The sequence below is a fragment of the Balaenoptera borealis genome (genome assembly GCF_965194805.1).
Source record: "Balaenoptera borealis genome assembly, chromosome: 21".
Lineage (NCBI taxonomy): Eukaryota > Metazoa > Chordata > Mammalia > Artiodactyla > Balaenopteridae > Balaenoptera > Balaenoptera borealis.
In genome coordinates, this window is record NC_138880.1 from 2144247 (window position 1) to 2159532 (window position 15286).

The window sequence follows — 15286 nt, forward strand, 5'->3', positions numbered from 1 at the left end:
CTTAACCACTGCGCCACCAGGGAAGCCCTCTGGTAGCATCTTTATGATTCTCTATGTATAGTGTCATGTCATCTGCAAACAGTGACAGCTTTACTTCTTCTTTTCTGATTTGGATTCCTTTTATTTCTTTTTCTTCTCTGATTGCTGTGGCTAAAACTTCCAAAACTATGTTGAATAACAGTGGTGAGAGTGGGAAACCTTGTCTTGTGCCTGATCTTAGAGGAAATGGTTTCAGTTTTTCACCACTGAGAACGATGTTGGCTGTGGGTTTGTTATATATGGCCTTTATTATGTTGAGGTAGGTTCCCTCTATGCCTACTTTCTGGAGGGTTTTTATCATAAATGGGTGTTGAATTTTGTCGAAAGCTTTTTCTGCATCAATTAAGATTATCATATGGTTTTTATTCTTCAATTTCTTAATATGGTGTATCACATTGTTTGATTTGCATAGCAGGATACAAAATTAATGCACAGAAATCTCTTGTATTCCTATACATCAATGATGAAAAATCTGAAAGAGAAATTAAGGAAACACTCCCATTTACGACTGCAACAAAAAGAATAAAATACCTAGGAATAAACCTACCTAAGTAGACAAAAGACTTGTATGCAGAAAACTATAAGACACTGATAAAAGAAATTAAAGACAATACAGACAGATGGAGACCATGTTCTTGGATTGGAAGAAACAAATGTTGTGAAAATGACTATACTACCCAAAGCGATCTACAGATTCAATGCAATCCCTATCAAACTACCAATGGCAATTTTCCACAGAAGTAGAACAAAAAATTTCACAATTTGTATGGAAACACAAAAGACTCCGAATACCCAAAGCAATCTTGAGAAAGAAAAATGGAGCTGGAGTAATCAGACTCCCTGACTTCAGACTATACTACAAAGCTACAGTAATCAAGACAGTATGGTACTGGCACAGACACAGAAATATAGATCAACGGAACAGGACAGAAAGCCCAGAGATAAACCCATGCACATATGGTCACCTTATCTTTGATAAAGGTGGCAAGAATATACAATGGAGAAAAGACAGCCTCTTCAATAAGTGGTGCTGGGAAAACTGGACAGCTACATGTAAAAGAATGAAATTAGAACACTCCCTAACACCATATACAAAAAAAAACTCAAAATGGATTAAAGACCTAAATGTAAGGCGAGACACTATAAAACTCTTAGAGGAAAACATAGGCAGAACACTCTATGACATAAATCACAGCAAGATCCTTTTTGACCCACCTCCTAGAGAAATGGAAATAAAAACAAAAATAAACAAATGGGACCTAATGAAACTTAAAAGCTTTTGCACAGCAAATGAAACCATAAACAAGAGGAAAAGACAACCCTCATAATGGAAGAAAATATTTGTAAACGAAGCAACTGACAAAGGATTAATCCCCAAAATATACAAGCAGCTCATGCAGCTCAACATCAAAAAAACAAACAACCTAATCCAAAAATGGGCAAAAGACCTAAAGAGACATTTCTCCAGTGAAGATATACAGATTGCCAACAAACACATAAAAGGATGCTCAACATCATTAACCATTAGAGAAATGCAAATCAAAACTACAATGAGGTATCATCTCACACCAGTCAGAATGGCCATCATCAAAAAATCTAGAAACAATAAATGCTGGAGAGGGTGTGGAGAAAAGGGAACACTCTTGCACTGTTGGTGAAAATGTAAATTGATACAGCCACTATGGAGAACAGTATGGAGGTTCCTTAAAAAACTAAAAATAGAACTACCATACGACCCAGCAATCCCACTATTGGGCATATACCCTGAGAAAACCATAATTCAAAAAGAGTCATGTACCAAAATGTTCATTGCAGCTCTATTTACAATAGCCAGGACATGGAAGCAACCTAAGTGTCCATCATCGGATGAATGGATAAAGAAGATGGGGCACATATATACAATGGAATATTACTCAGCCATAAAAAGAAATGAAATGGAGGTATTTGTAATGAGGTGGATGGAGTTAGAGTCTGTCATACAGAGTGAAGTAAGTCAGAAAGAGAAAAACAAATACAGTATGCTAACACATATATATGGAATCTAAGGAAAAAAAAAAAGGGTCATGAAGAACCTAGGGGCAAGATGGGAATAAAGACACAGACCTACTAAAGAATGGACTTGAGGATATGGGGAGGGGGAGGGGTGAGATGTGACAGGGTGAGAGAGTGTCATGGACATATATACACTACCAAATGTAAAATAGATAGCTAGTGGGAAGCAGCCACATAGCACAGGGAGATCAGCTCAGTGCTTTGTGACCACCTAGAGGGGTGGGATAGGGAGGGTGGGAGGGAGGGAGATGCAAGAGGGAAGAGATATGGGAACATATATATATGTATAACTGATTCACTTTGTTATAAAGCAGAAACTAACAACAACAACAAAAAACTACTATATATAAAATAGATAACCAACAAGGACCTACTGCACAGCACAGGGAACTATATTCAATATCTTGTAATAACACAGAATGGAAAAGAATCTGAAGTTGTACACCTGAAACTAACACAACATTGTAAAACAACTATAGTTAAAACAAACAAAAAAAACTCCAATCCTCAAGCTAAATTCAGAAAAAATTGGCACCTCCCTCCCACTACCCACTTTCTCCCCATTCCTTGACAGCTGGGGACCCTCCCCGTCCCACCCTAGTTAGCTTCATATTCTTATCCCCCTAGTAATGACACACACCCCAATTCCTTTCAAAACCAAAACCCATCTGTCAGGCACCCTAGCTCATTGGGGCCACATGTGGGCCACACGTGGGCCATCTAGTGAGATACAGTAATAGGAATGGTGTGTTCATCGCCGTGGCAACTCATGGAACACATTCCTGCCTCACAATGAGATCAGGAGTTTCCGGAAGGGCCTCAGATGTGGTGGGGATAGCGTGGAGTTCCAAACAGTCTGTAAAGTTTAGAGAAAATGATTTCGAAACACAGCAATGCACTCCGAGGCTCTGCGGGGATATGCTCTGAAGCAGGGGTCCTGACCTCAGGGAAGGCACGCGAGTGTACGTGGGGGGAGCACCCTGCCCACGGGGAGACTGCCCCCGGCTCCCGCTGCCTGGCCGGTCACGTGAGCAGGCACTTAGGCTGCGGGGAGAATGTCCACCCCACTGCAGGGCTGGGCCTCCACAAGGGGCCAGCATTATCAGAGACACCAATTATTAAAGGGACGTCACACATCTGGACAGTGAGAGAAAGCCTCCAAGTTTTAGGTGCTAGGTTAGTAAAAACAAAACAAAACAAAACACTATGAGTAAAACAAGACAGGTCTGTGAGCTGAGCTCATGGGCCACCAGGTATGTCCCCTGCCACAATGGGACAAACAGACCTGGCTGGACCTGCACTGGGTGGGGAAGGCAGTGGGACAGAGACCCCAGACTGCCTGGAGGGCCAGAGCATGAGAGCAGAGCCTGCTAGACGGCACACGACGAGTGAAGGATGGAAGGGAAGAACGGATGGGCCAGAGGCTAAACAGCTGTACCACGGCCCGGACCCACACCCAGGAGGGCGTGTGTGAATCCCCTCGCGCACCAGAGCTCACCGAAGGCCTGCTGGGGCGCAGGCACCGTTCGAATGGAGGCCCAGACACTGTCGCTGGCCCCATGGAGCTTGTACTCTGGTGAAGGGACACGGACAGCAAACCAACCAACCAAGAAAGAATTAAAAATAAACAGCAATAAGGGCTATGCAGAATTTGGATACAGTAATAAAAAGAGAACACTGATGGCCATTTGGAGGCAGCCTCCGGGAGAGCGCTCGGCTCTGGGCTGAGCGCTGACCGACGGGACCCAGCCGGGCACAGAAAGGCACTCCGCCCCAGAGCGTGGCTATGGGCTGCGCCGGGCCCGGGCAGGAGCAGCGGCAGCCAGCGTGTCTGCAGCACCGAGGGCGGCTCAGGGCACGCTCCGAAGCCAGAGCAAAGAGTCTGGATTTTACTCTTAGAGTGACGGGAAGCCGTCGGAGGCAGAAGCCACGTCTGACTCACACTGTGAAAAGGTCACTAAGGCTGCTGGGTAGAGGAGAGATTGTGGGGAGCAAGAGAGCGAGCAGGGAGCGAGGAGGAGGACGCGGGTGACCCAGGGCAGAGGCCGCGGTGCCTGGACGGGGAGGAGGCGGGAGGGATGGAGACACACGCAGGGTGCATACGCTACGTACGCTGAGTGACAGGCCGCTGCTTTTCATTAAGACCAGGAACACACAACCTACCACCTACATGGGTGGGAGAGGTGTCCGTGGTCTTACTGTGAAACCACACACCCGCAGAAAGCAGAAGGGAGAGCTAACGAGAGTTACCCCGCCTGGGGATGTCAGGAAAAACGGAAGAGCAGACAGAGGGCGTCTGGGAAAGCCTGGCTAGCACGGAGACCTCAGCCTGGGGTTCAGGGTTGGGCTTCAAAGCAAAATTGTGCATGTTGAGCATTATTTCTGTGGAAGGAAACAAACTAGTTTTTCAGAAGGGTTAACACCCTTACACGCACATTCAGAATGGGCCACGTCTTCCCACTCCAAACCACTTTATACTCCAGAACCTCGGAGACATCAGATTAAACTGATTTTCAGACCTGCCTCTCATCAAGCCAGGGTTTCGTTAAATGTTACCCAAGGGCTGAAGAAGAGCAGGTAAGAGACTGAAAGGCGGAGAGGAGGGGACAGAAGGTGGGTGAGACTCCTGGCTGCCCTCACACTTGCACCAGAGGAGGGGCTGGCACGCTATGCCCTGCAGGACAAGCCCTGCTGTCTCCCACTGTCTGTGGCTACTTCTGCACTTCAGCAGCACAGCTGAGTAGCTGCCATGGAGACGCAGGGCCGGCAAAGCCTGAAACATTCACCGCCCGGCATTTCACAGGACAAGGTTTGCTGAGCCCTGACCGAGAGCATCCCCACTGTCACGTTACATGACGGGCCTCCGCAAAAGTGTTCCTTGAAAGAAAGGATTCCTCTGCTTAAAAAAGAGTTCGAAAATCAGCGTTGGGCACTGGCTCGCCAGCAGGCCAGATCAGAAGACTGATGGTTCACTCTCTCTGGTTTCCTGCATCTTTGTGCCCCCTCTCAACAAAATCTACTTCCCAATTCCAAACAACAAAACCCTACAAGGCTGGCGTCAAATGCCAACCTCCTTCACGAGACCGTTCCAACATCTCCCCTCGGGTTATGACCTCCTACCCCGATGGCCTAAGAACTCCCCGTTCTGTGGCCAGTGCCCCTCGGCACCCCGCTCTACATGTCCAAGGTAGTTTATCTGGTTTCGCCTTTTAAATTTAATCGATGGCACTAAGTCAAACAGGTATGAACGACTTACACCAGGGTTCCTCCGCCTCAGCACTAGCGGCCTTTGGGGCTGGATAACGCTTTGCTGTGGGGCTCTCCTTGTGCACAGGGGCATGTTTAACAGCATCCCTGGCCTCCGTTCACTAGATACTAACAGTAACCCCTCCCCACCGAGCCACGACCATCAAAAATGTCCTCGGACGCTGTCAAATAACCCAGGGGGCAAAATCACCTCTAGTTGAGAACCACTGATTTTATATAGTAATTATATTTTATAATTAAAAGACCTAAGCTTTATCAATTTAGCTCCAGAGCCATGTTTTCAAAGATTCATTTCTAGCAAACCATAAACATATAATCCGTTAACAATTATATCTGAAAGAATTACCATGGTTTTTTCTCTTCCCTCAGCTAGTTTCCTCTTTTTATGTATGTGTTTATTGCGATCAATTTCTACATCACCGTATACATTTGATATGTCCTCCAGAAGGACCAGCGGAACTTGGCTAGGGGCATTAGGACCTGTGGATAGAGGGAAAACACCAACACTTAAAAATGCAGCAAGGAAAACAGTACTCAATATCAGGTGGAAATTTACTCAACCATCGTGTGAAAATACATTCAGTATCATCCCAATTAGGTAAACAAATAAGTATACATATACATATACAGAAATGAAAAACTGTACAGATGTAAACCAAATTGTTAATAAAGGTTCTTCCTCAGTGGTGGACAAGGGAAAGTTCCCTCTTTGCATCTGTTCTTACGTTATCTATCAATTTTTTACAATGATCACGAAGCATAAAATTACCAAAAGAAGAAAAACTACCAAGTCGCACATACATTGCTGTTATAAATTCCAAACAAATCTAAATACATGAAACACTATAGGCAATACACAAAAATGAGAGCTGCATTACACTGGAAATATTGTGGCTGATTTCACCCTGTTTTCCTGTAGTTTTCCTGTTTTTCCCATTCTCTAGAATTTATATGCATACATATTTTTTTAAAAATCTTTGTCTATTGAGAAGTCATTGTGAAATCTACTTCAGTACTTAGCTACATCTGCTGCTTTTTTAAAACAGAGGCATTCAATATCTGTATTTAGTTTCACAGTACCACTACATCCTTTGATATAGAAGTTTTTAATGAAAACTTACTTACATAAAAATCAACAACTAATGAAAGCTCTGGCATCACCCCGCAATTATTTGGATCCAAGAACAATGTTAAGGTAAACATTTTTCATCTTCCTCACCACCCCCAATGAGGCCAGTATTTTGAGACACTCTAAAATTCTTAAACCAACCTTGGAATAGAGACGGCTGTATGCTGTTGACATACTGAAATGCATTCTTAAAGAAGACCAACATAGTGGAATAAACCACTTGGTTTTTATATTTTGCATGAGCTTCGTTATCAAAGTTGTTCATGTATCTGCAGAGATCCTTCATTCTATGCAAAATATCACCATAGCTTCTGAAAGGTGAAGGACAATAAAAATTATTTAATTACTCTGGGCTTGTCAGCAAAAGGTCTACCAGAGAAAAGCCCCAATAGAACCATTACAACTACCAAATGTGGCTCTAGGCATGTAAAATTATTCTTCATTGTCTGCATATGGATGCAAATTCCTCTTCTGAATTAGAGCAGCAACAGGCCAAGAGTTCATGACACAAACATGCCAAGTAGCTTCTCTTTCCTCTAAACACCAAGGAGTGCTTCAAGCTCAACATCATCTTAAGAGTTCATACTTCCGTGGGGAATCTTTTAATAAAGTGAAAAACCACTCTTTTGCATAAATACTGAGTGTTACAGAATTTGCCCAGACAGAGGTGTACCTATACATTATATGCTTTTAGAAAAAAGTATTTTGTTTTATAGAAAGTATGCTATCAAAAGATTTGTTATGCAATCTTAGAAGTGAACAGTTTTGTACCGTCTTCCTTTATCCATCTGCCAGTCACATCTCATTCCAACAACATTCAAAATCTTAAACAACCTCTCCCAGGGGTCCACGATCTGGGATGATTTTTCAGTCAGCCCCTCTATTATGTACTTCTGAGAGCTACGTTTGCTCGGTGACATTAAATCAGACGTTTCTTGGGCACCTGAGATGTGAAAAAAAAGTAGCTGACAATTACCATTACTACTTACTATTTATGCGGTACTTTATAGAGAAAACATGTCTAACTCCCCATGCAAGAGGCAAGAACACAGACCCTCAGCATGTTGGGTGTTTTATTCAAAGACCCACCACTGGCCCCTGGTGGAGCAGGAAGGGACCTTTGAGCTGTGGTTAATGCATGAAGTTAACCTTAAAGTTCAGCAGGTTCACTGTTTCAATCGAGGGGTAAAACTGGTTCTGGAAAAGTCTCATCTCCTAACTGTAGTGTTTTTTTCTAGGAACCATGTTTTAGCAAGACTATCAAACTGGTATGTATCCAGAGGAGAATAATCAGAATGTTGAGGGATTTCTGAGCTTGAAATTTTACAAAATAAAAAATTCAATAAAATAAACTGCAGGTTATTCCCACTTACCTTGATGCTGACTCTCTATGTGAGTAGACCTAGTGACATAATTGATATAAAATTCAGCTGCTTTGTTCAAGTACTTATACAACAAATTGGCGGGCAACCGAACGTCATGGTTGTTAATTATTAGAGGAAGGACATCACACACTGTTGAAGAGGGAAAATGAGGAAAAACCGATTAAGCTGTTTGTCTACTCTAGGGTTCTGGCAAAAACAAAATTTATTTTAGAGTTCACTTAATGTAGTACCTAAAATAGATAGGCAAAAAGAAACCCCTTATGGCACATTTATTTAAAAACTGCAGTGCAGAGGGACACCAGTGGATGGAGTCAGCAAGGAAACACACAGGCAGATTCCACATTATGAGTGATGTTTGGGTGGAAATTCAGGTGTTTATTAGTATGCTTCATACTCAAATACATGGCTACACATATTCTTTCAGAGGTATCAACTATTACATAATAAAAATTTAGGAGTTGTTTAAAATGCTTTCTGAACTGAAAAAATAAACACGGATTTAAATCCCATAATACGAGGAGTTCCTTTGCTTTCCACAAATGACCTTATTTCTGAAATGACACTTACCCCCAGCATATTCTACTTAGCATAAGGAATGAATACAAGATGTAATTTTTCTTACCAAATAATTTTCTAAAGCAGTTAACAGGAGATTCTTGCTCTTCAATAGTTTCAGCCTCCAATAGTGCCTCCCCAAGGCCAACCTGTTTCAAAATACAATTAATCATTTGTGTTAAGTTTCAGATGTCAGAATTATAAGAATAAACACCATATTTGATTTACCACATAGTTTGTATATTCAAACTTACCCAGGAAACGAATACTATCATTTTACAGACCAGAAAACAAAAGAACGCATCAGCAACACCACCCAGAAGGGAACCCCACGTTCACCTGAGCACAGACCACTCTGTCTTGGTTATTCTCCCCTGAACTAGTACAATTAAAACGTCTAAGAAACTTAATGGAAGCACTGGAGCTAGTTTGATAATAGAGATGTAGAGATCTTTCTAAGAAATGTAGAAACTAACTATACTCTCTACATCAAGATGCATTATGTAGACAAAACTTAACATCTTCAAGAGTTGCCGGGAGTAGTCAGTCATACAGCCTGGACTAGGTCGGACACAACTGTTTGAGAAGGCCACCTTCCCATTACTGATGCCCTAGCCTAGTAGAAAGCTGGCTTCTCCAAATCCACCAACACCTGCATCATCTTCCTTGTAACCACTTGGGGATGCATGGGGTGGGGGGAGAGGGGAACCATGTAAACAATTACATGAGACAGAAAGTTAAAAGTCAGAGTAATGATCAGGGAGGACACCAGGTTGAACAGCATCCTCCCAAAATTCACGTCCACTCAGAACCTCAGAATGTGACCTCATATATTTTTTATCTTATAAAAAAGGTCTTTGTGGGACTTCCCCGGCGGTGCAGTGGTTAAGAATCCGCCTGCCAATTCATGGGACACGGGTTTGAGCCCTGGGCTGGGAAGATCCCACATGCCGCCGAGCAACTAAGCCCGTGCGCCACAACTACTGAGCCTGCGCTCTAGAGCCTGCGAGCCACAACTACTGAGCCCACGTGCTACAACTACTGAAGCCCACATGCCTAGAGCCTGTGTTCCGTGACAAGAGAAGCCACCGCAGTGAGAAGCCCATGCACCGCAACGAAGAGTAGCCCCGGATCGCCGCAACTAGAGAAAGCCCACGCGCAGCAACGAGAAGCCCACACACCGCAATGAAGAGAAGCCCCCGCTCACCGCAACTAGAGAAAGCCCACGTGCAGCAACAAAGACCCAATGCAGCCAAAAAAAAAAGGAAAAAGGTCTTCGTAGAAGTCATACTGGATCAGGGTGGGTCCTAAATCCAATGACTGGTATCTTTATAAGAAGGTCATGTAAAGACACAGGGACACAGACCACAAAGAAGGCCACGTGACAACAGAGGCCGAAACCGAGTGATGAAGCTGCAAGCCGAAGAATGACAAGGATCGCTGCTGCCCCAGAAGCCAGGATGAGGTGAGCAGGAGTCCTCCCCAGAGCCCTCACGGGGAGCACGGCCCTGCCCATACGTTGCTTTTGGGCTTCGAGCTTCCAGAATTGTGAGAGAATAAACTTCTGTTGTTTTAAGGCACCCAGCTTCTGGTATTTTGTTATGGCGGTCCTTGAAACTAATATACGGACGTACAGAGAAGGTTAACTGGGGCCAGCAGCCAGAAAAGTGGAGCCAGAAAGAATAAGCCAAAGAGTTTGAATTAAGAGAGTTAATGATTTGAACCCCACCTCTCCGTTACTGGCCACGGGAAGTGACTAACATATATGTAAAGTAGGATGCTATCTACCTCAACGGATCTAAGGAGTACAGAAGGACCTACTGACCACCGACCAGTGCCTGCCAGTAGCACTCAATGATAATTAGAGATATGAGGAAAGGGCAGAGTAGAGGGAAAACAGTGACCATGTGGCAAAAGCATGTGAAAAACCTTAAGAATACAAACTATGGTTCTCCTTTAAATTCAAACACATTGTTCAATACAATGAAACAGATTATTTTTTAAAACTTTACTGTACTTTACAAATTGAAGATAAGTAGCACTGTCAAGGCTTGGTGACTGTTTCCTCACACTGGTAACACAACTTCTACTGGATATTCATAGCGTTTGGTAACAGTGACATCCTTTTACCTTTACTGACAAAGATTCCTTGATTTGAGTTCAATCTTACCTGGTACTCCTCAGAATTAGAATAATCTGCTTTAGAATAATATACACTGTAGCTCTTAAACATACTCGTGAGTCCACTGATGAATTTTATTCTCTTTTATGAAAAAGGAAAGGATCAAATCTTACCCCATGCTGTACCACCGTTTCAGGGAATCGTCTCAAAAGTAGAAGCAACATTTCTGATCGTTCCAAAGTGTTGAAGCATTGTTCCGTAACCTTTAGTAACATTTCACACTGGACCCGACCAGGAAGAGTTTCAAATAAACCTGTATATAACACAGTTCACTTTTAAAAGTTTCTTTCAGAAAGAAAGTACGGAAGCAAAAGTGGAAATAAGGCATCATCACGTACAGAATGGTGTATACTAAGTGAAGAACCACTATTGTTGGAGTTCACCTACAACCTGGAAGGCTTTGGGGTCAGATACTATGGGGCATAAGATATTTGCTGAATGACGATAAAACCTTTGGAGGCCTTACTGGATCTAGAAGAGAAGAATGATGCCTGGGAAGGGTCACAGCAGTGCTTGCTGCTGACTGAGATAAAAAGCACTCACTTGAGTTGAAATGACCTAAACAATCTACTTTTTTTAATCCAAAATCTGAAATACGGGATTGGCTATAGCAACCAACACAGAGTGAAGGTTAATAAGAAAGGTCATAAATTACTGAAAGTTTCTCTCCTGTTCTGTGGAGATCTGCCTAATCTACAGATGTTTTTTGATTACTGTATAACTTGCTAAAATATATTCAGTTTCCCGGGCCAACTGATAAATCCACATCCTTTAAGGAAGTTTAAAGGGTTCTAAGCATATGCTCAAGGGATCAAGTGACATCATTTGTACAGGCTTCAGTTGCCAAGAACAAAACATGCATATGGGTACCAATACCACAGATGTGACTTTTTTGTGAAATTACTACACAGAACTTGGTATTCCAGAAGTCGTAATTTTTTAAAAAAAGAATTATATGTTTTTTATTATAATATGATTCTACTTGGAAATATTTTGGTATATCTACAACTGTATTATATGAGATAGCATCATCATTATGTTCTAATAACAGTAAAAAGAATGATCACTTTCTAGATATTTCTGTTTTTCAGAAAATTATTATTTTTTAAATTAACAGATCAATAAAACTGCATCTTATTGGGTTCACAGTTGTGAGTCACTTTTACTACGGTGAAATAATTGCTAGTATTTTTACCCAAGTAGGCAAAACTTCCAAAATACAATTACTTTTAATCTCATACATTTTATAAAAATTAGATGAATTATCTTCTTTTACATTTTTGCTTCTAATTTTATCATAAATTATGTATATTGCTAGAGTATGTAGCATAAAACACATTATTATATCTTATCTCTGATTTCTTAATGATAGCTTTAATACCTTAGCTCTTTATTGATGTTGGTAATTTTATTTTTTACATCTTTATTGGCGTATAACTGCTTTACAATGTTGTGTTAGTTTCTGCTGCACAACAAAGTGAATCAGCTATACATACACATATATCCCCATATCCCCTCCCTCTTGTGTCTCCCTCCCACCCTCCCTATCCCACCCCTCTAGGTGGTCACAAAGCTGATCTCCCTGTGCTGTGTAGCAGCTTCCCACTAGCTAGCTAATTTACTTTTGGTAGTGCATATATGTCAGTGCTACTCTCTCACTTTGTTCATCTTCCCCTTTCCCCCTGTGTCCTCAAGTCTGTTCTCTACGCCTGTGTCTTTATTCCTGCTGCCACTAGGTTCATCAGAACCATTTTTTTAGATTCCATATACATGCGTTAGCATACGGTATTTGTATTTCTCTTTCTGACTTACAGAAGTAGTAATTTATACACCATTAAGTTATCACTTCATTCTTACTTCTTAAAAATTGGGTTTGTTTATCCTGTGAATCGTTTCTTAATGCTGATGTAATAATGCTGATTTCTCTCCACACCACGGGCTGATCTGGGAAATTCACAAACCTATTTTTAAAATGAATGCATTAAATTAAAATGTCAGATTCCAAATAGTATCCAAAAAAGAAAGTAAAACGTTAGCATCAGAGAAAAACATATTTTACTATATTCCAAGTGAATATATAGATGTACCACAACAAACCGAAATAAAGATATAAAAATAAAAACTAAGAAAAATGAGCGTACTCAAAAAAGTCTTTAGTTTTTTTAATAAGTGAAAAGACAAGTGACCATAATATGCAAAACACTCCTAAACGACGAGAAAAAAAAAAAAAAAAAAAAAAACTCCCCAAAGAAAAAAATGGGCAAAGGCAAATCACAGAAAAAATACAAACAGCCAAATATTTGAAAAGATACTCAGTCTTATTAGTAATACAACAAACACAAATCTTTAAAAAATAGCAAGATATTGTTTTCTCCTGCGGCACCGGCAAAAATTGACAGCTGAGAGAAAGACTGATAATATCCAATGCTGGCGAAGGTGTGGGAAAAGAGGCACTCACACACGGTCAGTGGAGATGTAAACTGAACAGTACTTTTTGGAGAGTAATCTGACAGTGCATCGAAATTTAAAATGCGCATACCCTTCGACTAGGAAAACCTACGTCTAAGAATCTACTCTACAGAAAAACACCCAAATGTGAGTACAAAACTGCTTTCTGACACTCTGAATATAATTTCAAACAACTGGAAACTACCTAAATGTCCGCCGAGAAAAGAGGGCTGAAACGCTATGCAGACAGGAGAAAGAAGCAAGTAGATCCCCGCATGCTGGCCTGGAAAGCGCCCCATCACAGTGGGTGAGCGGTAGGCGCTCACCGCTGCAGCTCCTCCCCCAGAACCTGCTGGTGCCCCCTGGGCGTACATGCACACAGACACACACACCCCTGAACTCGGGCCGAGGCTGGGAGGGACTTCCACTGATTATTCTCTACACTTCAGTACCGTCGCAACTTCTGCGAGGAGCCTTACTACGTTATTCCCAAAGTAAAATAAATGATTGAATGGAAGAACTGTAACAAGAATAAAACCTAAGAAGACTTCCCCGCAGTTAACGGAAGGCCTAGACCCACGACCACGTTAAGCTTTAGGTGCCGGATACGGCACCTAAACTTGAGGACCCTCCCCCAACTCCCTCTGCCACAGACAGAACGGAAACCTCCCGAGAGGGGCGGGCGGCGTCCCCACTCACATGTCGTAGAGCAGCCTCCCGGCGGTGGCCGTCCGCTCCGCGTTCCGCTCGATGGTGTACATCTCATACTGCAACACGGGCCGGGGCCGCGTCAGGCCCTCCGCCCGGCCGGCCCGGCTCACCCCACCGCCCCGGAGGTCCCAGGGTCGGGCATCACGCGCTGACGGAGCCTTAGGGCTCGCGCCGCACGTCCCCGGGGCCCCGGCTTAGCGCAGGCACGTCTCCCGCGGCCAGCGGGGCTTCTGACTACCCCCGACGGCAACGCGGTGCAGGTCTACGGCGTTCGCGTCACTCGAATGCCTTTATCTACCGCGGGGCCCGCAGGTGCGCGGTACTGGTCCCCTCACAGAGCCGCAGCCCGGAGCTGGCGCCTGTGTTCACTACACTGCACCCCAGCTCCCTCCCGCGGGGACCTAGAACACCCCCACCCCGCCCCCGCCCCCGCCCCCGCCACTACCCGCGCCCGCTCGGCGGCCGTCCGGACCCACGAGCCGGCGGGCGGCCTTGCCCGGCGGCGCGAGGCGCTGTCCCGGCCGCCGAGAGGGTAACGCTCCCGTCGCCCCGACCCGGAGCGGGGCCCGGGGTCCCCTGGGCCAGCCTCGCGGGGGGCTCAGGGAAGCGGGGAGGAGCGCCCCACCTGCGCCCCCACCCGGCCTCACCTGGATGTTGAAGTCGCTGGGGTAGAGGCTGCGGGCCGTGATCAGCCAAGCCTTGGCGGCCCACAGGTCCTGCTGCACCAGCTCGCGGGCTCGCTGCACCAGGAACTCGCAGTCGCCCTGGGCCGACATGACGCGGGAGGCCTCGGGCGGCCTGAGGCTGCCGGACCTTCCGGCTGGGGGGCGCCGCGGACCCTGCCGCCGCGGATCTTGCTGCCGCCGCCGCCGCCGCCGCCGCGGACGCTACTGCGCAGGTCCGGGGTCGCGCGGCCGCCGCAGGGTGGATCCGGCAGGGCTTCCGGGCTTTGCGAGCAGCCTCTTCCTGGCCACTCTGCGCCTGTGCCCGGCCGTTTCGTTCTCTGAAGACCTAGTGCGTTCGTCCCGGCTCTTCCAGGTCGCCTCCAAGACGCGGAGGAGCGGATTCTCACCCTGCTCGGGAGCGACCCCGGTGCAGCCAGGGAGCACGCGCGAAGCCCGGTCCTGGCCGGGCGGCCGGGGGCCGGGCGGGGAAGACGCTGGAGGGGGAGCGCCGAGAGGCGGCGCGGAGGCGGCGGGAAGAGCCCCTCGGGACCTCCGGATCGGATGTACAGAAAGGCTCGCGCTGGTTTCGGTCAGGCGGTAACGCCAGCGTTTGGACCGGTGCTTTGGGTCCTCAGCATGGTCACGTCTCATGGTCCTTGCGCCTTTATTCCCTGGTTTCTCCGAAAAGCATTTATTGAGCCAGTTGCAGTCTTAGTACTTGGCAGGTGTTTGGCTGCATGCCAGGAGCTACCGAGCCTTTTATCCTGTTCCAACCCGAGTTTACAGTGTTAGGGACCTGTGACTTACAGAAAATAGCTGTTTTAATTCTCTTTCAACCAGAATCAGTGTCATT

General features: G+C 44.9%; 1 protein-coding gene across 7 annotated transcripts in view; it reads right to left on the reverse strand.

Annotated features, from left to right (window-relative positions):
* Positions 1–14832, reverse strand: part of INTS10 (integrator complex subunit 10) — a gene marked incomplete at its 5' end in the record, with an annotated part of 36296 nt that extends 21464 nt beyond the window's left edge. For 3 of the 7 annotated variants that reach the window (XM_082374841.1, XM_082374842.1, XM_082374846.1), the window contains 9 exons: positions 5705–5838; positions 6629–6798; positions 7259–7430; positions 7861–8001; positions 8495–8576; positions 10723–10862; positions 12467–12570; positions 13757–13824; positions 14416–14791. In XM_082374841.1, the coding sequence (XP_082230967.1) occupies positions 5705–5838; positions 6629–6798; positions 7259–7430; positions 7861–8001; positions 8495–8576; positions 10723–10862; positions 12467–12570; positions 13757–13824; positions 14416–14544 (1140 nt within the window). Of the gene's footprint in view, positions 1–5704; positions 5839–6628; positions 6799–7258; positions 7431–7860; positions 8002–8494; positions 8577–10722; positions 10863–12466; positions 12571–13756; positions 13825–14415 lie in introns of those variants that run through there. The other 4 variants (XM_082374845.1, XM_082374840.1, XM_082374843.1 and 1 more) reach the window with 4 other exon arrangements.
* Positions 14833–15286: the final 454 nt, after the last annotated feature.